This window comes from Python bivittatus, unplaced genomic scaffold (genome assembly GCF_059951505.1).
Source record: "Python bivittatus isolate LINGU-HERP-01145 unplaced genomic scaffold, Pbiv_v1 ctg000070_np1212, whole genome shotgun sequence".
In the NCBI taxonomy this organism is placed as follows: domain Eukaryota; kingdom Metazoa; phylum Chordata; class Lepidosauria; order Squamata; family Pythonidae; genus Python; species Python bivittatus.
In genome coordinates, this window is record NW_028277034.1 from 24744081 (window position 1) to 24772048 (window position 27968).

General features: G+C 37.8%; 1 protein-coding gene across 3 annotated transcripts; it reads right to left on the reverse strand.

Annotated features, from left to right (window-relative positions):
* On the reverse strand, positions 1–27440 carry ELMOD2 (ELMO domain containing 2). Of its 3 annotated transcripts, none has more exons than XM_088132831.1 (9): positions 27187–27437; positions 26060–26207; positions 23830–23858; positions 21781–21878; positions 20627–20756; positions 18860–18993; positions 18554–18622; positions 12840–12973; positions 1–11543 (listed from the first exon to the last, which is right to left on the reverse strand). In XM_088132831.1, exons 1-9 carry the CDS (start codon positions 27223–27225, stop codon positions 11392–11394), a joined length of 933 nt encoding a protein of 310 aa, XP_087988957.1. In that variant the 5' UTR covers positions 27226–27437; the 3' UTR covers positions 1–11391. The 3 variants fall into 3 exon arrangements, with proteins under 3 accessions (XP_087988957.1, XP_007428615.1, XP_087988958.1); XM_007428553.3 differs by lacking the exon at positions 27187–27437 and adding an exon at positions 26933–27092; XM_088132832.1 differs by lacking the exons at positions 1–11543; positions 12840–12973 and adding an exon at positions 14778–15639 and having other exon boundaries at positions 27187–27440.
* Between the last annotated feature and the right edge of the window lie 528 nt (positions 27441–27968).

The following is a 27968-nucleotide window of genomic DNA, read 5'->3' on the forward strand; positions in this document are numbered from 1 at the left end:
TTACATATGTTCAGCACAAGGAAAACATTCTGTGGCTGTTGCATCAAATTTATTTATTTATCACATTTATATAGATGCCCATCTCACACAGAGCGACTCTGGGCAGTGTACAACAAATAAAATAATAGATAAAAACAATCATTATAAAAGATTAAACAGTGATTAATGAAATACAACATCATCAAAAAGCTTAAAAATTTTAAAATATACAAACCCCATGGAGACAGCAGAATATCAATCATAGTGGAGCCATCTAAGAATGTCTTGGGTTCCCAAAGACCCCCAGGCCTGATGTCATAACCATGCCTTGAGGGACTTCCTAAATGACAGCAGGGAAGGGGTGAGCCTAACTTCAGGGGGAGAATGTTCCACAAGGAGGGAGCCACAGCAGAGAAGGTCCACCTCCTGGGACCCACCAAATGCAAGTCCCTGGCTGATCGAATGCATAGCATACCTTCCCTGTTGGATCTAATGGGACAGGCTGATGTGATAGGGACAGGTGGTCCCTCAGATAACCTGGCCCATTAGATCTGAATGCTGAATATAAGGGAAAGAAAACCTTTGTTGTGGCACCCCATTTCTGTAATATTCTTCAGCAGAAGGCTTGTTGGACATCCATGCTGTGGTCAAGTTGGGTGTCAGGTAAAGGCATTCTTCTTCTCCCTCTCATTTTAAATTTTTGAAGTATCAGCACAGGTGTTTTTATATTGAACCACTGTCCATTATTATTTTGTAATAACTTTATTGGAGATTATATTAAAATTGATACAATGCATAATACAGAAATACATTTGAAAAAATTGAAAAAGGAAAGAAGCAAAGGAAAAGAACATACTTCCCCCTTCATCCCCAGCAAGTATAATCAGAAGTATCAACTTAGAACTGTCTCTTAAAATACAACCAAACATTTCAATTCCATACCTCACCTCATTCTCTATAACCCATCTCTAGATCTTCATGTCTCCATATTAATCAGCAAAAGTCCAGTAAAGGTTATCAGAAGTAACAACATAAGTATTATAAACTCTCTATTACATCCAATTTGAATCCTTCCTTTATATCTCCATATCCATTTAAACAAATCCCCCCATTTCCTCTCTTCAATAGTCAAAGTCCAATTCCATTAAAAAAGAAAAAACAAAACATTACCAAAAACTACCATCATCCAGTCCCAATTAAAAAAAAATTAAACATCACCAGAAATAGAAACCCATTATTTGTTAACAATAACAACATGAATATTACAAATTATATCCATTACAGCCAATTTTTATTCAGTGGATTTGTTCTTTTTTAATAACACCTTCTGATTCCACTATAGAGTTAAATAGCTCAAAAACTCCTTGGACCCCCAACGTTAAACATTTCCTTTAAGGTAGCCATCTGGTGCCCTCTAGTGTCCAACCTTCAAAGTCATCAGCTCAAAATATAAACACAAGGAATTTTCTCATGAGAAAGGATCCTTTTAATTAATTTCAAAGTCTTTAATTCAAATCTATACGAACCCTTAACCTATTTAAAACTTTCTAAGCTCAACATGACATCACCCTTTTGCTGTATAATCCAAAACTAAAGTTCTTATAAAATTTTAAATGTGTAATTTTCTTTCTAAATGAATTGAAGAACTCACCCAGCAAATGCAACCAGACTTGCGGTTCTGAAGGTTTTTCAATCTTTAACAGACAAAAAAAAACCCCTCCAAAGTGATTAAAAAGATGAGGTTTGGTCCAACCTTGAATCCATAAAAGGCTACATTAACAGCTCTGAGCTTGATGGAATCCCACAACTCCCAGCTGATTGCTAGACTGCAAAAACATCAGTTTCTGCAGTCTGCTCACCAAAAAAAAAAGCTGTCCGGAGTACACATGGGTGATCTCAAGATCTCTCCTTGGTCTGGAGAGAATTTTCGGCAGTCCGGATCCAGCATCCAGATGTCTTTTCAGCCGTAATGCCTCCCACTAATCCTTGGAATATCAGTTTGCCGTTCTTCACCAGAAGCTTCTCTCCATTATTATTACTTTGTATTATTTGTATTGTTAGCTTTACTCGTAATCTTAAGTAATTCACACAGAATTTTTATTGTTGTTTAGGTTAATTTAAAGAAATGGATAAGTTGCAATTAACATTTTTTCACAAGGATGAGTATAGTTTGGTTCTATATGATTCTTGCTTAAGATGCAGCAGAAAAGAAGCATTCTGTCTGTCTTGGAGTTTTTTCTTGGAGCCCATCACTTTCTGTATAGTAGCTTTGCAGATGTCTGTAGCTATACCTGATCCTATAATGCTATATTGAGCAGCTATGATGCTATCTGTCACCATCTGACCTGACATTTCTAGGATTTATGCCACTTCATACGCTGGTGAGGTCTCTCCCCTCCCAGGAAATTTGAGGAGTCTAATGCAACAGTGGCAGCAGACCTGTCAATATATTCCTATCTTCCTAGCAAACCTGAAACCTCCCAATTTTGTGTCATCCACAAATACAATATATGAAGGACCAAGTTAGGGACAGATTGTCATGAAGAATATGTATGTTGTCACCAAGAGCTGACACTGACTTAATGGCACATAATCACAAATATGATAAGCAGCCTGTCCTGTTATCCAGGTCATTAATCAAAAGGTTAAATAATACTGTCCCAACACATACCTGTAGAGCTCCATTGGTTACTCTTCTCCAACTTGATGTAGAGCCATTAATGCTGACATTGAAGTTAGTTAGCCAGCCAGTTGACCCACCTTACTGTTGTGCCATCCAAACCATGTTTAACAGCTTACCAATGATAATGTCATGTGGAACTGTTAGAGAAAAATGGCAATAGTCAGAATAGACAGATCACCCACCCAACCCCATCACTTTTTCACGACCTCCTTAGAGAAGCAATAAATATCAGAGTTTAGCCTTAAAATGTTTAGAAGGCAAAAGTATTGATAATGCTGAGGAAGGATACTTAAAAGTGAGAAAAGCTGTGGGAAGCAAGACCAAGGGAGACAAACCCTAGGAAAAATAATACACTAAACAGTAACCTTTATTCTAAGAACACATGGCCTTTGTTTTCTCAATAAACAATTCTCTTTGTAGTTCCACTTTCATTATCTCATTACCCCTGACTTCACAAAGTACATGTATCCTTTATTTCTATAAACCTATATAACATGCTTTTAGGTTTGCTATTGCTCCAACACTGATATAAACACAATTTGGACTTAAATGAGTGTTACTGGTCTTTGTTTTCTAAACTCCAGAGACGAAATTTTCTCCTTCAATTTGGTGTTAACGGTGGGATAAGCTCACACAGGAATGGCAGCATTCTTGTAAGTACCAGAGCACTCTTCCATTGAGGTATAAACAGTCACGTTTATGATTCCCCTTCCCTTTTGTTCTCTGCTCACTGTGCAATTTTGATCCTTTTTTTAATAGTAATTTTATTAAAGATTACTATTTACAACAATAAAAACTAATACAAACTAAAATAAGAAAAAAATAGAAGGTGCAAAAAAGAAAGAGAAAAAAGAAATCTAGAAATAAAAAACAATATAGTAAAGAAAAAGAAAATAAAGAAGTGACTTCCCCCTTCATCACAAGTATAAACTATTTTAGTAACTTATCACCTTCTCTTAAAATACAACAAATGATCTCTTCTTCCCTGTCTCTTATCTATAAACAAATCCATAAAACCTCACCATTTCAGTCCTGATGTCAGCAAAAGTCCATTAATGGTTACCAGAGATAACAATATATATATTTTAACCTTGATCAAATAAACCAACTTTATATTACTTCCTTTTACTTCTAACGATCTTAATCTTTCATCCATTCAAATAATATCCTAGAACTTGATTTCTTCTCATTTTTTCTTTATCCCTTCTCACAAAATTCTTCAAAGCTTTAACAAGCCTCTTTTGTAAATCCAATATAGGAAAATTATCCAGGTCACTTTCTTAGTTTGTTATGTGTATATCCCTTTTAATTATTAAGACATCAGCTGGTTTCTTTTGTATGTCCAGTGTAACATCTTTTTCCATGTCATTCTTGTAGCCTGTCATTTTTAGATCTGCTTCCAAATCAGTCTCAGTCATGTCAGGTAATACTTGTTCCTCTTCCATAGCATCTTTTAAACCCAGTCTATCTGTAGAGGTAGACCCTTTTAAAATTAACTTCTGGGTCCATTGTTCAAAAATATCCTTCAATATGTCCAGTGTTAAAATATTTTGCTACATTCTGTATTAGTAAGTAAAAATTAAGTGTTATTCTCCTTTAATTGTAATCTTTAGTTCCTTCTAGTTCCCTCTAGTATCCAATTTTTAAAGTCTTTTAAATGTTTTTTTAAATTATTCAGAACAAAAGCATTTTCCCATGGGAAGGATACTTTATAAATAATTCCAAGATCTTATTTCAAATTTATCTGGACCCTTAGTCCATTTGTAACTTTCTAAAATCAAAGTTTTAACCCTTTTGCTGTTTATTCCAGAAAAAAAAAATAAGTCCTCAAACTTATATTTAAAACTTCTTTTGCTAAGGGTTAAAGGAAACTCACCCAGTGCTGTGAAACCTGTCAATCCAAAGGTTCCTAATAGCTGAAAAACAAGTAATTTCTGAAAGTGATTAGAAAAGGAAGTATGTGAACCCAGTGTCCTTTTAAAGGTGCTGATCATGGTTTGAGCAAGATGGCTATTCCTTCATCTCCCAGAGTTCTGAATCCACTTGAGACTGCTGTCTTGTGATCTCACGGTGAGCAACTATCTGGAGCACTTGTGGGCAATCTCAAGTCCTCTCCTTCTCTGGAGAGGAATTATGAAGAAAGGGTTTACTTGCTGGCTCTTCATTCCACTATGGTTGTTGGCTCCACTTTTCTCGGAGCCATCTTCAGTTCGCCATTTCTTCCTGGAAGTCCATTTTTATCCTTCCCTATTTGTAGATGTCCGCATTGATCTTCTGGTATGGGAAATGTTGGATCCAATGTATAATCTGCAGGAACCCAGTTTCAGATCAGGGGACTGACATTGTGTAATTCGGGTCAGAGACTGGTGGCATCTAGTCACCTCAAGTTATAGTCAATAGTGATCCAACTTAAGGTTTGATCAATGAGATTCCATCTGAATTAATGCAGCATGTTTGTGGCTTTTGAGGCAATAAATATGTATGAAAATTGCATGCCTACACTGGTTCCAGTTGGAAATCCTGTTCCTGCTGAAAGGAACTTTTGATCTCAAGATTTTGTAACATGTATTTTATTTGGAAGAGGCATATCCAAAACAACTAAAGGCTTGGAATATTTGGCAGGTACAGGGGAGATGGATGCAGAAGCAGCAGCTCAGATTTCTGGTTCCCTCTCCTTCAGCAAGCGAAGGAGGCTCTGCTTCCCTACTCAAATTTGACTTCAACTCTAGGGGGAATCTTTGTGTCTACCCTAAATATACTTGTCCACAACTGCAGGGAATGTAGTAGACCCCTGATGATGAGAGTGGATTTCTGCCATACAGAGAGGTACACCTATTGCAAGTGACTGCCAGAACCCCATATCTAGCTATGATGTCTCCTATATGCTTTGAAGGAAGAGAGAGACAGACAGACAGATTTATTAAAGTTTGGGCAACATTTGCAGGAATAGGCAAATGTTTCACTGGAGTGATAGCATTTCAATCATATTTAAGGCTGCCATGCATATGGGCTTAAAGGCAAAAAGAATTATGGTAAGAATGTCAATATGGTATTTCAACCAAGTAGTAGGGAAGTTTGAGGATCAAACCCAGTATCACACAAACAAGTTCATTTTCTTCTTTCCTCCATTGCTGTCCATAGTGGAGACCTTCCTTTACTCTTGGAGGTTCTTCAGATAGTTTCTGATAATTTTCCAGGGGTCTGCCTTTATGTGGAGAGACACTCTCCCTCTATACATGGAGGGTTGATATGAGAGGGGATGCAGCTATTATGCTTGAACCCACTATTTCTGAACATGAATGGTTGTAATGTAAAACAAAGAGGGATGAGGGAGTAGAAGTATTTATTTAAATTGGTATACATCAGAGTACGTTCATATCAAGTTAGAACACAGGCAGTAAAAATTACAGCTATGACGTACTGTATCAGAACAGCAGTTTTGAATTTTTCATCTTTGTTACCATTCTTACTCCACTATCAAAGAGGCATAATTTTTCATTGCTTTTATAACCATATGCAGGAGTGGTTTCAAAATGCTTCAATTGGTCTCTGTTCACCAAGTTTCTCACCAAGTAAAAGAAGAGAAAGACAACTAGTAACAGAAAAAACACCCATACAGTATTAATATCCCATCTTTCATTCAGGAGCTCAAGGTGCTGTACTTAGCGCTCCCTGAGGTAAGTCGGGCTGATGGAGAGTGAGGTTCAGTGGTTGAAAATGACTACAACCTAGGTTTCCCTATTCTCTGAAGATTTGAGCTTCATTGCTACCCATCAATGAGTGGGGACAGGAAACCTCTTGGCGGTGTGAAGAACAGAGCAACGTTACTGCACACTTCCATTTGCAAACTTTGCTGCTGACAGTGAAGATTGCAAATGGTGATCATATGATCACGGTGCAGTTGGCAACCAGTTGTAAATGTGAGCTGGTTGCCAACTGCCTGAAATGCGGCCATGTGACCATGGGGGGGCATGCTTTACGACAGCAGGAAGTGCTTTATGGCCATAAAGCACCTTTTCCAAGGCTGTCATAACATCAAATGGTCATTAAGCAAGGACTACCTGTATCTATATTCCATCTTTCATTCAAGAGTTCAAGGTGCTGTACTTAATGCTACCTGAGGTAAGTCAGGCTGATGGCAAGTGAGTAGCCCTATGAGGTTCAGTAGTTGAAAATGAACAAGAACCTAGGTTTCCCTATTCCCAATCCTATGCTTTAACCACTGCACCACATTGGCTCTATTAGTACCAAAGAAATGAGTTAGGACAAATACAAACTGTAAGAACTAGAAAGAATAATGTACAAGACATAATACTGAACACTGACAATGCATTTGTAATTATAACAGCTCAAGCAGCAGCAACACTCAAAGTTACAATTAAATATTTATAGCTGCGTGAGCAGTCATTGATTTTTGTAATACTCTTCTCTTACTTGAGGAATCAGTTTAATGTTTTCTTCAGGTGTTTTAACTCTTGCTTAATTTTCTAGCAGTTTTACTGCATGTTTATGTTACTGGTCAGTTTGAGAGACCAAGCTATTTATTCAGCAGTGCCACGAATTTCACAATAGAAATTAACAATACAAGTTCTATTGTTGTGTATTAAATTCTCTCTTTTTTAGGAATGCATACTTCAAAACATAATTGAAAAGGAACTTACATGAATTTTCTCATTATACTATCATAAACTCACTCATAAATATGAACAAAAGATACCCTGAATAATTTGTATTCAGCCACAGATCCCAAATCTAATGGAAACATTAAATGTTTCCATGAAACTCTTGTGTTTCATTTTGAAGTTCATGTTGTGTTGTAAAGAGCAGTACCACAACTCATACCCAAAGAAACATTTTTGTTGTTTAGGTAAAAGGCAATTTTGGGGAGGGGGAGCACCAGATTCAGTGATCGACAAGTCTGCCCTCATAGTAACCCTTGCAATCAGGCCATCACTGGTCACTCCAATTGCATCCTTTTGGGGAATGGAGAACACTTGGGCATTGAAAGACATTTAGTTTTATCATTTTCTTCAATGTATTACCTCCCAGTCCACCCTGAATACATATGTGACAACATTGCGTAAAATTCATTAGTTGATCTAGTTTAGGAACTAATATATTTTATGGCAAAGGCGGTGAGTTAATCTCTCATAGTTCAGCCTCAGTCTCTGACAACCTCTCCAAATGCATTCAGAAAATAGCATTATTCCTAAGAAATATGCAGCGAGAGTGCTTAGTGCAAAAAGAAGGAAAAAAGTAATCTGCCTGAAATTTAGCAAGAACATACCCTCATACTAGAGCCATTACCACCCCAATTTCATCACATTCTCACAAATCAAAATGGCATATTTAAATTTTTATAAAAGCTTAAAATCCCCATATTGATCACTGTGAAATTTGATATACAGTGGTACCTCTAGTTACGAACGCCCCTACTTACGAATTTTTCAAGATACGACCAGCTCCAGCCCCAAAAATTTACCTCGACTTGCGAACTCACCTCGACTTACGAACCAGATCCGCGGCCATTTTCCGCCCGTTCCACGTGATCCGCGGCCATTTTTCCGCCCATTCCATGTGGTCCGTGGCCATTTTCTGCCCGTTCCATGTGGTCCACGGCCATTTTCCGCCTGTTCCTCATGGTCCATGGCCGTTTTTCCGCCCTCCTGCATGGTCCACAGCCATTTTCTGCCCCTGACACGTGGTCCGCGGCCAATTTTCCACCCGACACGTGGTCCGCGGCCATTTTTCCGCCCTGCTGCGTGGTCCGCGGCTGTTTTTCCGCCCCTGACGCATGGTCCGCGGACGCCGGAACGGATTACCGGTAATTACATTGAACCTTATGGGAAAATTTGCCTTGTGTTGCGACCAATTTGAGTTGCAACCAGAGTCACGGAACGGATTACATTCGTAACTCGAGGTTCCACTGTACTTCATCCCCTCATAATGTCCACCTTGTTTGTAATTCACTCCACTCCTATTCAGACAAAAATGTTATAGCTGCTTAGCTTCTTCCCATGCTAAGACTTTGGAAAAGGGACCAATGTTTCTCTATATCAGGCAATAATTTATATCCAAAATAACCCATATCTAACTGGATCATTTCTGAAGCCCTGGATCAGATGGACTTTGCACACCCCAGATACAAATCCTCTTACTGAAAATTCTCAACTACAACTATTAGCAGCTTTAAAAAGATCACACTAGCTGAAGCAGGGTATAAGCTTGTGCCTTCTTTTAATTTTCACTTACTAAGATTTAAGTTTTTCCATATAATATAAGCATTTTGTTGTAACATGAACCTAATAAGTTACTTAAATACTGGTTTCTGCTTTAACTATTAACATTGTCTTTATATTTTGTTATTACACATTATTTGTCAGTGTAGGGATCTTAAGAAGCGAATGTGAAATAGTTTCAAAGCATTCACAATGAACGTCCCAAATTTGAGGTTTTGCCTTTATACATTCACAAACCATATTCAACCATTTTCTGAGAATACCCACCACATGCTCTCAAAATTCTAAATGTGCCCCAAGCCCACAAAGGAAGCCTAATGTTGTTCTAAAGCCTCAATCTTACAAGGATGGTGTTGCAGCATAACAGGTTGCAGCCCTTCACACAAAATTGGGAACCAATTCATACAGTCAGCTGTAGCAAATGTTTCTGCAGTTGTCTAAACGTTGCAAAAGATCAGTGACAAACTTTGCTCTTTTCCCTGAATTGATAGACTGACTATGAGACAGCCAAATTCCTGAATGCCTGTAAGGAAAGATAAAACTGTATTTGGGAGACCACAGTGGCCATTTCAATATTCAGTGTTTTCTAAAATCTAGCCTAGAAAATGTGTGTTCTTTCCTTTAAACATGATAAAAAAGTATTGATTCCCCCAATCACCATTAATAGCCTAAGGAAATTGACAGCACTTCTAACTATTGGAGAAAGATTAGCCCATAAAACTGTTAACCAGATAACCAATTAAATAATGCTTGTGAAGGCTCAGAGTCAGCATCTGAGATCTGCAAGTGTACTACAATCCCAATCAAAAACAGATTAATAAAATAATTAGGATAGCATTTACTACAAACTACCAGTAAGATACAGTCTGAAATTTCTGGTAAACTGATTCAAAACCTTTGGATTCCAGTGTTTTGATGCATTTTACAGCAAACCTAATCTTTATATTATGAAAAAGGAACAATCTTATATTTTTAAAAAAATTCATCCAATAATGAATTCAATGCAATTGCATGCCATGAACAAATGTCTCCAGTATCCCCATACAACTAACTATATGAGTTTTTTAATTTTGTTTCACAGGAAGAATCCCTGATTCATAATAAAGCAGAGCTATACTTGTAAAGAAAGCTCAGTAGGACAGTATAAACCAGATTTTTTTTTAAAAAAGTGTCCAACATGCATTTTATATAGTATCTAATGTTTTCTTTCAGCAATTTTTTTTTTGATAAAATGAGCATTTGCAAGATAATTGTAAACAGTAAAAATAAGCCTTCTATTTGTTTGTCAGGGCCCAATCCATAATAAATTTTGCCCAAATTGTCATATATAATCATACTCTTCTTAAAATATTCTTCAAATACTTTTATTTAATTTTTTACAGATTGGTGATATAATTCACAAGTAAATTTTTAGTTAGTAAGATTAAATATGCCCAATTCCAGTATTAGATATAAGCACATCCTAGGAGCTATCTAGAAATCAGTTAATCCCAGCTCCAGGGATGATACTCAATTGCTGTGAGTAAAAGGCACTTTAAAGTAACAACCTTGATCACTCTGTCCGTTTCTCAAATGCCAACAAGGCTAAATACAAAGTTTTATTTAGAAAAAAAATTAACAAGGCTTTGTAGATTTTCAACATGAGTACAATCCTATTGCTTAGATTGTCTGAGAATATCCAATACGTAGTCCTCAATAAATGATACAAGTATATTGAAAAAAGAATTCAATTGACTAATTATTGATTATCTTCTATTAAATACTTTAAGCTCTAATCCTCTAAGCTTCTATGCCTCCTAAAAGTTTGTTAGCTGAAGAAAAGCAGGTGGAGGGACAGGGATTGATATGTGATGGCAATTATAGTACAATACAGGCAAAAATTATTTAGCCTTAGTGTTTATGGCACTATGTAAAGTTTCTTTTAAAATGAAAGGTTCATCTGGTAGTGTCTGTCTATACTCATCTAAAGGGAGATAAAAAAGTTAATGAATATGGCTAAATAAGGACACTAAAGACTGCTTTCATTCATCTAAGTAACATACTACTTATTGATGTGTATTCTTTTCCAAATCATAATAGAGTGCTACATCTTCCATATTTGAAAAGAACAAAATATACAATATAAAAAAACTAGAACAAAATTTCTATTCATGAAATATCATACCATCTCTTACTATAAATCAAATACGAATCAAATTTAGATATGAAGCTATTGTTGAGCAATGTGATAAAGTTCAAAATTATTTTTCACTTTTACTAAGTGTACAAAAACTGTGAGGTCCTATGATCCCATAAGAATCTTAATATTAAAAAAATTATCTTTAGAATATAATGTTCAGTCTTAAATAAGTATTGATTGTCCAAGCTCATTTTTCTATAAAAATAATGGTTGTATAAAACTTTGAGCATTAAATGGAATTTTTGGTTGAATACAAGAGTTCCGGTCAAGTGCATAATATTTATATACAGAACTCAAAGAATCACACATTTCTATTTTTCATTTTTTAAGGCAAGAACCACATTATAATCCAGGAGTTGTCTTTTGACTTTTTCGTGAAACTTCTCTCTATACTGGTTGAAGTACATAATACTCTCCGGCTTCTCTTCAAACCAAAATTTGTCAAACTCGTAAGTCAAGTAACCTGTGAGGACCAAAAAAACCAAACATTTGTTGTGAGAATGTAATATTAGACATAGTAACATTTAAAAAATTATTTTATCCATTATTAAAACTACTTAATTACATAATAACTTTCCTGGATCAGGCCAAGGCCCATTAATCCAGTACTTTGCTTCTCACAGTGGTCAGCTGGATGCTCCTTGCAAATAGACAATATTATTGCCCTGCAACTGGAATCGAGACATGCTGTCTCCAACATGGAAATAACACTGAGTCCTCAAGACCAATAGCCCTTGATAGAACTGTCTTCTATGAATTTATCTATTTTTTTAAAGCCATCCATGTTACCAACACATCTTGTGGTAATGAATTCTAGACATTATGTGCTGTGTGAAGAATGCTTTCTTTTGCCTGTTCAAAATCTTTTTCTAAACAGCTTCATTAGATTACCCTGGCACTGCATTATCAGAGATAAAGTTGTTCACTTTCATTATGCCATACATTATGTTATACCTCTTGATCATGTTCTCCTTGATTACTTTTTTCCTCCAAGCTAAAGAGTCCCAAACATTCCAGCCTTTTTTGTAGAGATTATGTTTGAGCTCCTAAATACTTTTGGTTAGTCTCTTCTGCACTTTTTCCAGTTTTATATCACTTTTCAGATGTAGTAACTAGCACTGCACACAATACTCCAGATGTGGCTGTACTATAGTTTTCTATAAATGGATTGTTCGTAGTTCTGTTTCCTTCTCCAAATTCAGTGCTTAGAATTGAAAAGGTTATTTTAGATACTTCCAAAATTTAGTCACTATGAATTTTAAAGGACATTTTCCTCCTCTTGTGAAACAAACATTTTTACTTGGACCTTCAGGGCATAAAAGGGCAATACCTAAAGCTACACGGTACTGCTTTACTTGGCAACACCAATGGTTTGGAACAGTCTCCTGACAGAGATCAGGCTAGCCTGAACTATTTTGGAGGGCATTCTCTTAGCTTGAATATGACACTAACTTTTTTCCCATTATTTTTTATTGTTGCTCCTGTATTATTATTGCTTGCTTGGGTTTTTAAACTATGTCAGCAGCTGAGAGACATCTGGTTGCAGCAGGGTAGAAGTCTGATAAATAAATTAAAAGAATAAATAAACTTTGCAACAAAAGTGTTACATTCTCTTTTTCAAATATTTCTATAAAAATTTAAATTGAGTAGTACTTAATATGATAATGAAAACTACTAATTTCTAACTAGATTCTGGAACAGCAACCTCCAAAAATATAGAAGCAAGCCATCCCTCTAAAGGACACTTGCAAATACTCACAGTAAAACTGATGGAAATCGTTCAGCTGCGGAGTACCAGGAACCGAGTTGTAAAAGTGACTTTTTAAAAGTCCCTTTGTTAACAGACAGTAAGCCATCTCTGTCAAGTTGATCCCAACAATTGCATAAGAGTATCTGCAACATATATATACATGCACACACACACGTCTCTTAAAACCATCTCAATCACATTGGTACATCATCTGGGTGTGTTCCTAGAGTCAGCATTGTCATTGAGGGTCTAAGTGATCTCTGTGCTAGGGCTTCCTATTGATAACTTTGGCCAGTCTATCAACTATCTCCTTTCTTGGACAGAAACAGTCTCTCTATAGTGGTTCCAGCATTGATAACCTCACATTTAGACTACTACAATGTACTCTAAGTGGGGCTATCCTTGTATTTGGTCTGGAAGCTGGAGCTGGAGCAGAATGCAGTGACCAGGTTCCAATTAGCTGCCAAGCCAGGTTCAAGGTTTCAGTTATGATAGTTAAGGACCTAAACAACTTAGCACCAGGATACCTGTCAGATTGCCTTCATTGTTGCTTGATCTGTAACTGAGATCATCAGTACCAAGAGTTACTAGGTGCCATTTGGTTGATGCTGGCAGGCAAACCTTTTCTGTAGTAACGTCTGTGTTTCTGGAATATTCCTCCCTCTGACATTTGGGAGATATCTACTATGTAACCTTCTAGGCATCTGTTGAACACTTATCTCTTTATCTAGGTCTTCCTAGTATGAAAGTTTAAATATGTTTTTCTTATGTCCTTACTTTAATGAATATGTTTTATGGAATAATGTAATTGTGTATTATTTTATTGTCTATTTCATTGCTACTTTCTTATAACTACCCCCCCATGCCTCATTGTATGAAGTGGTATATAAATGTAAATAAAGTGGACAGCTCTCATCAGAGGAGCCAGATAAACAATACAGTGAGACATAATTTACAGAAACCTATGGCAGATCGGTCATCATCCAGGTCAACAAGGGCCATGCTAGGTATTCTAGTTCCTGGATATCTGGTGACAAGTAGGCTACAAGACTCAGGACTGTTGGCTGAGCAACCAGGGCCAGCAGCTGCAGGACTACTGGAAGAAAAGTTGTTTACCCATCGCAAATATACTAAGACTGAAAACAAAGAAATAATGATCTGCTATTACAGATCAAGTCCAACAAGAAGAGGATATCTGAAAAAAATGCACCAGTTCTGGAAAGAACAACATCCAGAATCAGAAATAACAGAACAGAGGCTAGCAGATCCATGTTGACTGGTAATACAAAATAAAGTATACACAGAAGTAGAATTGGAAGAAGTGCAAAGGTCTACCCAGGGCAAAGAAACTGAAGCCTTGCCAGAAGTAGCTCAGACTGCAGAGGCAAACCAGGGGGAGTCAGCAATAGAGGAAGCCAGCACAGCTACTGAATCATTTTCATTCCAAAACCAGGCACCCTCTCCTCTGCCTTCTCCTCAGAAAAAACAAACCCCTCTAACTAAAAAACAAGTGGAATTAAAACAAAGAATAACTGAGCATCTAGAACAGCAGAAAAAGAACAGAATATGGTTGCCTGCATTGAAACCTGTTACAAAGATACAGCTAGCACAGGTATTAAAAGATGCCAATAGTGTAATATCAAATATAAGCACCAGCTCACTGCAAGAAACAAACCAACTAAAGTACAGCACGGCTGCATTTATAACTGAATACCTTGAATGCAAAATTTCTGATTCAACTGAAATTGGGGATTCTGCCTATATTGTGCAATTCGAGCTTCGTATCAGCTGATCTTCTTGGCAATAGCTGTTATTTGCTGCTTTATTATTTCCAGTACTTCTTCCTTGTTTCTAGGTATCCTGGTGCTAAGTTGTTTAGGTCCTTAAATATCATAACTGAAACCTTGAACCTGGCTTGGCAGCTAATTGGAACCTGGTCACTGCATTCTGCTCCAGCTCCAGCTTCCAGACCAAATTCAAGAAAAAAAGCCAAACAGTGCACCACCAAAATGGAAGATCAGGTTGGAAAATAAGATCAGCATGCTAAGATCAGATGCTAGCAAGCTAGAACAAATGAAAGAAAAGAAGCTGAAGAACAAGAAGACCAAAGAATACCTGATAAGAAATATCACCTAGAAACAAGGAAGAAGTACTGGAAATAATAAAGCAGCAAATAACAGCTATTGCCAAGAAGATCAGCTGATACGAAGCTCGAATTGCACAATATAGGCAGAATCCCCAATTTCAGTTGAATCAGAAATGTTTCTACCAATCCATCAATGGAGAGACTGCAATGAACCAGTGAATACTTGACAAAGAAGAAGCAGTACAATTCTGGGTGCAGCTTATGGGACAACCCAAAGAAATATAACAAGAAAGCAGCTTGGATAAAGGAAATGGATAAGAATAAAAAAGAAGCTGAAATGAAAGAACTTGTAATAATAGCAGAAATGGTGGAGAAAAGGGCAAGGAAGATCAAGAATTGGTCAGTGCCAGGTGAAAATGAACTTCATGGTTTTTGGTTGAAACATCTGACTAGTCTTCATCCACTCATTGCCAAGCAGTTTAACAACATACTGCAAGGAGGTGAAATTGAAAAACCTACCTGATATCGAAAGATCCAACAAAAGGGGCAGCACCAGGCAACTACAGGCCAATTACCTACTTACCAACAATGTTCAGATTGCTAACTGGTCCAACAGCATCTAGCTGAAAACAAGCTCTTTCCACCTGAGCAGAAAAGAAACTGCCAAACAGCAAAGGAACAACTGTATGTTCAGCTCCTAATTGACAAGATGATTTTGGAAAACTGCAAGAGAAGGAAGACCAATCTGAATGTAGCTTGGATTTATTACACGAAGGCATTCAACTCCCTGCCACATGACTGGATAATCAAGTGCCTAGAAATAACAGAAGTCAGTAGAAACATCAGAAGCTTTGTGCAAAGATCAATGGCACAATGGAAGACACAATTGTTGGTCAATGGTGACAGACTGGGAGAGGTTAATATCGAGAGGAATCAAGGATACTCATTATCACCACTACTGTTTGTCATTGCATTGATTCCTCTGTCAACAATACTGAACAAGTATGGCCATGGCTACCAAACATCAAAAATATCTGCCAGGCTATCTGTACGGAAAAACACCATCTGAAATAGAATCACTGCTTAACACTGTCTGAATATACAGCCAAGATATTGTAATGGAGTTTGGATTGGACAAATGTGCCACCCTTACCATCAACAGGGGAAAAATAGTAAAAACTGAAGGAATCAAGATGTCCTATGGAAATAACATCAAGAGTCTAGATGAAGAATATCACTACAAATACCTGGGCATCCTTCAAACTGACATCGTCAAGCACATTGATGTCAAGAAGGTTAGTAGTGAATACATCATAAGAGTGAAGATGATCTTAAAGTCCAAACTCAGTGGAGGAAATACCATCAAGGCAATTAACACCTGGGCAATTCTAGTCATTAGATACACAGTTTGAATAGTGGACTGGACTCAAGCAGAACTAGAAGCCATGGATAGGAAGACCAGAAAAATAATAACAATGAATCATGCCCTTTATCCACGCAGCAATGGTGATACTCTACTTACCAAGGAGCATAGGTGGGCGTGGAATGTTACAAGTACACCAGACAGTTGAAGAAGAAAAAAGGGCATTAGAAGAATATCTGAAGGACAGTGAAGAAGATGCACTGAAACTAATACACCGTAAAGACTTACTGAATACTGAAGAGACCAGACTGACCTACAAGAAAGACCAAATGAAGAATAGAAAAGAGACATGGCAAGGCAAAGTATTACATGGCCAGTACACACACACACACACACACACACAAACAAGCAGGCAAAGCAGGTAACAAGACCTGGCAATGGCTAAGAGCAGGAAAGTTGAATAAAGAAACAGAGGGGCTAATTCTAGCTGCACAACACCAAGCCTTAAGAACAAATGCATACAAAGCCAGAATTGAGAAGACAGCAACAGACAGCAAATGCTGCCTTTGCAAAGAAGCTGAAGAAACGGGACCACTTAGTCAGCTGCTGCAAGATCGCACAGACTGACTACAAACAACAGCATGACAAAGTAGCAACAATGGTGCATTGGAATATCTGCAAGTAATACCATTTGCCTGCAAGCAAGAACTGGCAGGACCACAAAACAGACAAAGTAATAGAAAACAAAGAAGCTAAAGTGCTCTGGGACTTTAGAACTCAGACAACCACATAACACCCAGACTTAACAATTGTTGATAAGAAAGACAAAAAAGTCTGGATAGTGGACATTGCAATACCTGGAGATAGCAGAACAGAAGAGAAAGAACTGGAGAAAATCACAAAATACAAAGACCTGCAAATAGAAATAGAATGACTGTGGCAAAAGAAAGCAAAGATAGTACCAATAATAATAGGCGCCTTGGGTGCAATCTGAAAACATCTGGAGCACCATTTGAACACCATTGGCATTGACAAAATCACCATCAGTCATTTGCAAAAGGCAGCTTTACTTGGAACAGGTTACATCCTGTGACATTACCTTTAACATCATGAAACAACATCTGCCTATCCCAGGTCCTTGGGAAGGACTCGATAGGTGGATAAAAATGCCAAATCCAGCCTAAACAATTGGCTATGTGACCAACAATAATAGCTACTCACAGAAATTGACATTCTGCACTTTTAAGCATTCTGATCATTTTGGATATTAAATATACTTATTAAGAAAATGTTAGCAGTCCTTTTTATAGTTTTAAGACATATTTAAAACAGCGTTGCCAAATTTTTAAAACATTTATGTTATGTACAACCCAATAGTTGAAGCAATATTGCAATATCCGATGTTATAAGATTATTTTTGTGCCATATTACCACCACACTTAACCACAAGAAACATGTCTAAAAGCCAGCCATACGTGAAGACATCAATATCAAACTACCACCATTGCCCAGGCATTTCAATGTATGCAATGTATCTTTATATTATGTACTTTAAACAATCTTGCTAAATATAGACACATATTAAATGTATGGGTGGATACATTGGAGAGAAGACTTAGTCAAAAAACAGAAAAATAAAGTACTGTGTATACGTGCCCACCCCCAGGACAATGAATGTGAGGGAAAGAAACAGAGAGCTTGATGAGACAAAGAGTATCACATTCCCTGCTTTGGGCTCTTCCCACAAATCTTTCTGATTTGTCCACTGCTGGCATCTGTTCTCCTGCTCCCTAAACAACTTTTGACTGAGGCTGAAAAATCTATAGTTTTTATCTTGCTTCATGCTGTAGGAATAGTGAAGAGTTTAGTTTTTCCCTGACTAAAATCTTCACTTAGTTTAGTTGAAATTTTCTATTTAATCCACGCACACACGTATGCATCCCATTTTCCCAACTGGCAAAATTCAAAAGTACTACCTTACAGATCATATGAAATAAATAAAAATAAAGGATATTTATGTTAACTTTGAGGAACAGGGAAAATCTAATTGAGAATTAGGGGGGATAAAGACAAATGTAAGGTTACATACAAGAAAAATGATTTCTACTTCTATAAATTACTGACTTATTTTTAAAAATATTCACATACACATCTTTTAATGCAGAGAATAATTGTGCCTTGAGGTTAGCGCTCAACAAATAAACTAATTATTACAGGTGGTTTTCCTTCATCTTTAAAAAAATAAGACAATAGTCTAACTGAGATGTCACTTACCCAAGTTTTGGATGATTTGAACGGGCAAGGATTTGACGAGCTTCATGAGGATAATGTTTACTAAAATATCTGAAAGAGACCCAAAAATGTTAAGAATATTCATAATCATTGCAGTGCAGTTAATTGCTCTGCAGTGTATTAAACTGAGTTACAATATTAACATTAGCATTGCCTTTAAGATAAATTAGCATATCTGATTTGAACAACAAATCTAATACTTAATAATGCCTCTTCCATTAACAGCAGTAAATACATAGCCATTGTAATATATACAACTTTAAATCATGGAAAAGTATATGGACTTACAGAAGATTAGTTAATCCCAGCATTCCCATTCCTCTGAAGTCTGTTTTAGGGTCATCACCTTGGAAACCAATGTCACACCACTGTTTTGTGATTCTAGCTTTCAGTTTTTCATGGGGCATTAACAAATTCCAGAGCTGCACAAATATGCTTCTATTAATTATATTTCTAAGATCATTCAGAATAATTTCAACTTGTATCAAATAAATTAATGCAATATCTACTTTAAAGAAGCAAATATATATAATTTAACTATTATACATATATATTCAGAAACAGTCATGGAAATATTATAGCAAGGACCGCTTATAAAGGCCTGCCACACCAACAAATCAAGAGTTCCTGGCATACCATTCTCTCATTCACCAGAAAATCCCAGCTGATTTATTTATTGACTTAAAGAATTTATATGGCCACCTGTCTCACAACAATGATGCTGAGCAGCATACTAGGATTAAAACAACAGCTACAAAGAAAGACCCATGACGCCCGAGATAAACAATAAATCCCAATCATAAAAACCACATCATCAGCAGAGCTCACCTCCTGGCCAAAATGCCTAATTTTAGCAAAGATAACATTTTATCATACATACATTTTTGTTCCTGCTACTAAAAACTTCCATCTAGGCATTTTCGCTCACAAATCAATTGTTTTATAAAAATTTCTCAAAACATGTAGGTTGGAACTCAACAGGAACAAACTTGCTGTCCAGCAGCACATTGTCAGTGAATGCCATACTTGATCAAACATGTAGTCTCTTCAGAATGGAAAATCAGATACTACTGAAAGCTCAAAGAGGCCATGATATCAAAGCCTTTCCCAATATATCTCTATAATTACAGATAACCCTGGACCTACGACCATTCATTCAGTGACCAAAGTTACAACAGTGCTGAACAAGTGGTGGTTACAATCTCTCCTCAGGGTTCCAGCTGTCTCAGCACCCCCACAGTCATGTGATCGCGATCTGGGCACTTGGCAACCAGCTCACACTTATGACCAGTTACAGTGCCCCGCAATCACGTGATCGCCATTTGCAATCTTCCCGGGAAGCCGGCAGGGAAGGTTGCAAGTTGCTGAGGTAAATCTCCCCCACCCGTGCATCCTCCTACAGCCCCTCTGGCCTGCTTGTGAGCCACCTGGGACTTGCAACTTCCTGCCAGCTTCTCCACTGACTTGGTTGTAGGAAGCCAGCAGGAAGTTGCCTCGCCAAATGACTGTAGGATTCAGACTATGACAGCAACCAAGACTGCAGGGATTGCCGTCGCTAAGCGATGCAGTCGTGCTTTACAACTGCATCGTTTAGCGATGGAAATTCCGGTCCCATTTGCTGTTGTAAGTCAAGGACTACTTGTAAAGACATGCTGCAGTTTGTAATTCTAAAGTAACCTGGGTAACAAACATCTGTTTATATTTCTTTCCATCCAACTATTTCTTATTTAAAATTTTCTTAAACTAGAATCACCATATACAGTATACGGCCACACACTCCACAATCTAATTATGTTAAGCACTTCTTTGTATCTGTTCTAGACATGTTGCTAAATCAATTTCATTAAATGATAATGTGTCTTAGTAATTCTAGAATATACTATACACATATACCTTCCTCTTTATTAGCTCTTTCTGTGCTGTCATTACTTACAAAGAGTGTTGAGATTTATAGTAAATCTTGTGCAAAATTAATTCATTTCTTCAATTTAATCTATTATTTTTATGTTACAAATTTAAATTAACTATACAATACAGAGGTACTAAAATTTTCACCTCCATTAACTGTTCTTCATGTTCTTTACTGTCTGAATTATATACTTGTTTTCTGAGATCTTCTACAGCCAAACAGAGTTTCCTGAAGCCTGATATTTGGAGCAAACATAATTGTAGCTTTGAAGCAAACCTACAATAAATTGAAAATACAGAGAACTCTAAGTAACATGTGATATGTAACACAATGTTTACCTGCAATAAATATAGCACTAACAAAACCAAATATTCTATCACAGAAGTGAAATATATAACTTTGATTTTACAGATACCTAATTTGCCAATCTAAGAGCTATGCCAGGCATTATTTACAGTATCCTAATTCTGACCTACCATATTACTGAGTCAAGGTTCCATATGGTGTGGTATTTAAGAATGTAAGAACTTCCCATGATTGTTCTCGCTTCATGTACGTATGTCTAGTTTGATTTGGATCACACCTCCTACATAATGTGCACCTATCTACTGAAAGGAGGTGGGCGGGGGGGGGAGACAACAACACACTAGCACTTCTAGCAACACCCACAAGCATGTTCCATCTGTAGTGTAGTTTCACCCTGCATCTCCTGCTAATTTGGGAACAAGTAGAAGCAAAGTCATCAAGCAACCACCGGATAGAAAAATATATTATGCTACTGAAACTCTTTATATACCACTTCCATTAACTAATCTTCTATGCTCTGCTTTTCAAATGTTTTGGATGATCAAAATTTGGAATAATTTGAGGTCACATTTAACAGTCACAAGCAAGTGGCTTTACAGGAACCACGATACACCAAGGTATCCTAACTAGTTTTGACAAATTTTGTAATATATGTAAGATCACATGTTCACTTCTTCAGTTATATTACAATGTTACATAATAATTACCATTAATTTAACAAGGATATTATTTTCCACTGAAAAGAATATCTAATCTATTAGTTTCAGTAAAATCAAATTCAATTCAGATAATAATCTATTTATGCCAATATTAATAAATTTAGAACAGCTTAATCATTTGTCTTATCAATTACAGTATTATGCATCACACATAAAAGTATATTTAAATGTGAACTTACTCCTTCAGCATTTTATATAAAGATTGCTTTACCAAATATCTATCAAGACAGACAAGATTTTTCTTGAGGTTGTAGCAGAGGCAGTAACAGACATACCCTATATCTTTCTGTATTTTAATCTTCTTTTCTTCTATTATGAACGCAACATATTTTTCCACTTCATCTTCAGTAGCATTCACAGCATTTTGCAAGGACTAAAAAAAAATAGAAAATCAAACTGCCTTCCAAATCAATATATATTGATAAGTATTATTTAAAGCCTCAGAAAATATCAGAAGATCATTATTAATCAGTTATGATTTCTTCAGATGATGAACATGAATTTTAAGTAGTTGTTCAATTATATGTGCATAAATTAACCTATGTATAAAACAAGCACTCTAAATAAAAGCTGATTTTTAAATAACAGCCATCTTCTTCGAATATTCCTTTCTCCTTGAAATAAAAAAGAGAAAACAATTCTTCCAAGGTGATGCTTATTCTATCTACTTTTTGTAAATACCTTCTAGATCTGTTCAAGCAATATTGGTTTGATACCAAGTGTTCACCTTGTATAAAAATCTACCCAAGCAGCAGAATCTAAAACAGAAGTAGCACTCCATCTAAGTTCAATAGGGCTTATTCTCTAGACTTAGGATTATCTTATTTCAGAAATTGCTTGATAACTATGAAGAAAAATACTGGCTAATTTAACAGGTATACTGTACTATGTTTAGCAAATCTTTGCATTCTGCAGATCATTTATTTATGTTTCCTTCAGGAGCTGAAGGCAGTGTACATAGTTCTTTATTTTCTCTTTTTTTCTACAACAACCCTGTGACATAGGTTAAGCTGAGAAAAAGTGACTGGCCCAAAATCACTTAGTAAGCCTCTCTGGATGAGGGTATTATAACAGTAATAGTCTATTTAGCTTTATGACAATTGGAATGGAAAATATCAAAAGTTGCTAAAAAGTTGCCACCTCAAATGGGGCTGAGTTTGAAAATTTTGTTTTATGCGCTCACATATTTTAGTACAGGTAGTCCTTGGGTTACAGTTGTAAAGTGCGACATCACATGACCACATTGTGTAGCAACAGCAATCCCAGGCAGTCCCAGTTGCAGCCATAACCCCAAGATGTGTGGGTCGTTAAACTGGAAGAGACAGGAGTCCCAGATAAGGAGCATGAGGGTGCTGTAGGAAGGCCCTGGAAGGGCCAGTACAGTCCACTCACGAGTTGTAGGAGGCCGGGGAGGGCCTGGGAGGGCCGGTGGAGGCTGCGCATGGGCAGGGGGGTGCTGCGAGCAGAAGAAAAAGCAGGAGCAACTTACTGGAGCGACTTGCGACCTTCCCTGCTGGCTTCTCTATTGACTTTGCTCCCTGTGACATTGTAATCGCGAATCAGGTACCCAAACACCCAGACCATGATCACATGGTCATGGAGGTGCTGTGAAGGTCAAAACTTCGAGGACTGGCCATAACTTTGAACAGTCACTGAACTAATGGATGTAAGCCAAGGATTACCTATAAATGATGTTGGACTTCCCAAGAGCTTATCAATTTAAAATATGAAACAACACAAAACAAGTTGCAGTCCATAACCCAACAACAGACAAGAAAGTTATTCCTGAAAATTATTGTTGAAAATCTTGAAATAACCAAATAGAAGAAGAAACTGAATTTGGCAAGCATGCTTTCTAGTTTCAGCTGCAAGACTCCTTGAAGGTTTTATAGCTTACACATTCATAATCACTACAACTGAATCTGACAGTGCTTTTTCTTTAACTAATAACCAAGATTAGTCAATTGTTTTAAATATATTGAGTGCATTACTGCTTACAACTATAGAAGGTAAAGTGACCTGAGATTAGAATGGCACACTTTATAATGTTGTAGAAGACCTTTTGGTCCAGAAAGGTAGTCTGTGATCCTGTCAAGTATGTCCCTTCTGCAACAACATGGCAAAACCTCTGACTCCATTTCTCTAACGAATAAACAATAAAATGCAATGTTCTGAAGGAAGAAGATGTATTGCTAAAGCAATACTTCTTTTAGACATTATGAATGCTGGAAACTGGTTTTGAAATGAAAGTTGAAAACCAATCTCGATGGTTCTCATAAGAAAAAAGGACAAAAAGCGTTTTGTACACACAACATATATCCTACCTTATACTTTGATGATTCCAGTGAATATTCTGCAATGATAAGTGTGAATTATTTATTAAAACTATTCACTAAATCTCAAATTTCATTTATGTTTACAAAGAATAAATTAGTAAACATTATTCTGATACCAGCCTTGTAAATGTGTTTACAACTCAGCCAAAAACATGTTAATGAATACTCAAGAGAACTACAGTAGTCCACAACTTACAATGACAATTGGGACTAGAATATCTGTCACTAAGCAATGTGGTCATAAAGCACAACCACATCGCTTAGCAATGGCAATCCCTGCAGTCCTGGTTGCCATCATTAACTGAATCGCAGCAGTCATTAGGCGAGGACCTCCTTGCAACTTCCTGCCGGCTTCCCACAACCAAAGTCAGTGGGGAAGCTGGCAGGAAGTTGCAAGTCCCAGGCCAGCAGGAAGGTAAGTGGCTGCTGCCAGGTGGGGGAGTGGTGTGCAGGGTTGTGGGAGAGGGTCAGCGAAGGTGTGTGAAGATGTGCGCGAGAGACATCACACAGATTGGGTAGGGTGTGCAGGGGAGTGCAAGAGGTGCTGCGCGGTCAGGAACGGTGCATGGGAGAGGTGTGGTGCAGATCGGGGAGTGTGTGTGGAGGTGCGGCGCAGGTCAAGAAGAGTGCACGGGGGTGTGTGAGAGGTACCATGCAGGTTGGGAAAGGCGCATGGGGGTGCGGTGCAGGTCAGGAAGGGTCTGTGGGGATGTGCAAGAAGTGCCACACAGGTCAGGCTGCATAGGGGTACATGAATGCCTGATGCAGTGCAAGCACAGAGGGGCTGGGGAGGAAGCACAGGTGGGGGAGACTTACCCCAGTGACTTGAGACCTTCCCTGCTGGCTTCCCCATTGACTTTCTGGGGAAGCCAGCAGGGAAGTTTGCATATGGTGATCACATAATCATGGGGTGCTAGGCAACCAGTTGTAAGTGTGAATGTGTTGCCAAGTGCCCAGATCATTATCACATGACCATGGGAACACTGCAATGGTCATAACTTCAGGGACCGGTCATAAGTCCCTTTGTTCAGCACTATTGTAACTTTGAATGGTTGCTGAATGAATGGTCATAAGTTGAGGACTACCTGTAGTAAGGAAAAAAACATGAAAACATTTGTTGTATATTGATCCAAATATGTTCAGATAGAGTCACAAACACGCTATTCTGTGCCTGGTCTAAATTTAAATTAATGGAAGCATCAATACAAGAACTGACAAGAATATATTGTGCTTCTTTTCACAAAAATTAAAAGTCCAACAATTCTGACTTGAAAACGTTTCAAAATCAAGACACTTTCATGAACATCTGTATAATAATGTGCTAAGGAATTCTATAGTGAGAAGACCACGACAGAAATTCCCAGTCCAGAAAGGTGCAAAAGAGTATTTACTAATCACACCCGCACATCATATTAAGCCATATCATTACTCAGTTGTGGACTGGACAGCAAGCATGATAAACTAACTACAGGGAGGCTTGCTCACTGTTGACTTATTATGTCATGTGAACCAGAAACTATGGTTTGTTCTGAAAGGAACTAGCACAGTGCTCAGTTTTCATAACATGCCAAAATAAATTGTAAAAACAACTGCCATAGTGTGAGAGCCACCTTTACCCATTACATGAATCTTTGCTCATGACCATATTACCAGTATGGAATAATATGCTTTAGCATGATATGAGAATGGATTAAGTTATCATCAACAGAGCTAATCAGATCCAAAAGAGGGGAAGGAAGTGGAAGCCCTAGGAAACTAATGGAGGAACTATGATAGGCCTATGAAAAGGAGAAGGTAGGACTTGAAAAGAAACAGATCAAATAAAAGACAGATGAGAAATGAGGATGATAGATCCAAATTCAAAAAAATAAGAAGAGATAAGTCAGAAGTCCAAGGAAAACAATGTACAGAGGGATAAGCCTTGCTTGAAATAGCTATAGCCTTTTAGTATTAAACAACTGTTACTATTCCTACCTACATGGTAAAAAGACTCAGTGTGAAAGTAAGCTAATACTTAATAGTTCTGTACCATGCGTAACCAGATACTTGACTCACTATCACAAATCTTACCAATATTCCCACTCACACAAATGTAAATGTTATTTAACAACTTTCAAAAATTTATGAAAATTACATGGGTTTTCAAATAATCTTTTGACTAGTCATTGACTAATATAAAAGATTATCATAATGGTGTATATACATACATATTTATTACCTATTCGTAGTGTTCTTTCTGCATTTTTCCTTGTGCCATTACAAATACGTTGCAATTCACATTTTCCAGTTACCAGTCTTACGATCCATTTTAGCCAAAATCGAAAGATATTTGTATAGAAATATCTCCATAAGTGTATAATCATTTTCTACAAAAACATACAAATAAGAAAAAAATAGCATAACATTATAAAACTTGATTCACATACTAGAGCATATGTGCAGCCTAATACTGCCTACCTTTAAGTAAACATAGAAACTGTGCTGTTAGCTTTTGTTAATCTGGTTTTACAGTAAATTTATTTATTTATTAATCAAACAGCCTACATATGTCTATTGAAAACCACAGAACTTCAGATGCCCCTTACTGCCTGTTAAGCTCATGGTTTGGTTTCATACTCTTATGTTATCTAATTTTCTCCATGAAGCATCTGACTATATAGAAGGGTACCTAAGCATTTATTCTGAATGCTCATCCCCTCAACAAGCCATAAAGAAAAGTTTAGCAAAATAGCAGAATAGTACTTTAAAAAGACAAGTTATTTGCATGGCCAGGATTTCAATAGTCTGCTCTAGCAGGTTTTTTTTTTTTTTAAAAGAGCCAGATGCCAAATTTTTCTCATCTGGTTTGGACTAGCACCCCAGTATTTTCACAAAACCAAATATTGTAGTAACATCAACTGCGTCAATAAACAACGCTTCAGCACTGAAAAAATGTGCATCGGTGTCCTCCCCACTCCGCCTCCATAATGCGCCTGATCCCAGACGCTGATGTTGGACCACTTTCATTCAGCAGCTAGCCGAACACAACCGAGCCGAAAGGTGGATTTTCTCCACCGTCCCATGCCCTCGGGCGGATTCCTTTATTCCCCACCTCCTCTTCGGGGTGCCCGTCCTCCTTTGAACGTTACCAAGCTGGTTACATCACTCTAGAGAAACCCAGCGAAACTGGAAGCAATCTCGCTTCACCTTCACCAGCAGATCCTTCTTATCCTAAAAGGAAGTCGCCTTGCCACAGACCCGGAAGTGGGATGGGGCCGGGTAGGAGGTAACGGCATTTATTCAATCCTGTTATTTTTGAACTAGGCGTACAATTCCCCTCCCTTTTCTTTTCTTTTTCCTCCCCACCTCCTTTGAAATGACATGAACTGGAGCGACGGCCTCCATGGGGGCTCCCTGGAGCCCACAGAAAGCCCGCCAAAACCAAAGAGCCGGACGCGAATCTTCCCTTTTGCGGGTGGGCGGGGCTTTCAATTATAGTGCCAGGACGGCATCGAGAAGAGGCTGGTAACCGCCGCCGCTGCCGCCATCACAAAGCAACGGTTGCCGCGACAGCCAAGCAGGCGCGGCGTCCGGACGCGTTACCGGCCCGCTGGCAACTGGAAGAGATTGGTCCCTCGACTGGAAGGCGGGAGGGGAAGAGCGGTGTCGAGGGGCGTGACGCGCGAGGGAGCCACTTATTGACGGCGGGGTTCACTCGGTCGTCATAAAGCGTCTTTTTGTAGCGGGGCGTCTCCACTCACGGCGGGGAGGCCTTGTCTTTGCGGAATTCCGGAGGAGGAGGAGGAGGAAGCAGCGTCTCAGTCCGGAGTTGGAGACGAGGAGTAACGCATGTATGGAAAAGTTATCAGTCGTAGTTCAGGTCCTCATCCTCCATTCTCGTATCTTAGTGGTTCCCCAAGTGTGGATTGGAGAACCCTGGGGGTCCCCGAGACCTTTTCAGGGGGTCCACAAAGTCAAATGAATATTTAGAGTTTCCAATACAGTATATAGCCATAGATATAACCCACATAAACCAAAGCTCTTTGGGGTCCTCAGTCATTTTTAAGACTGTAAAGGGGTCCTGAGACCAAAATGTCTCAGATAATGCTGTCATATCTCATTGACATAAATTAAACAAATAAGCAACA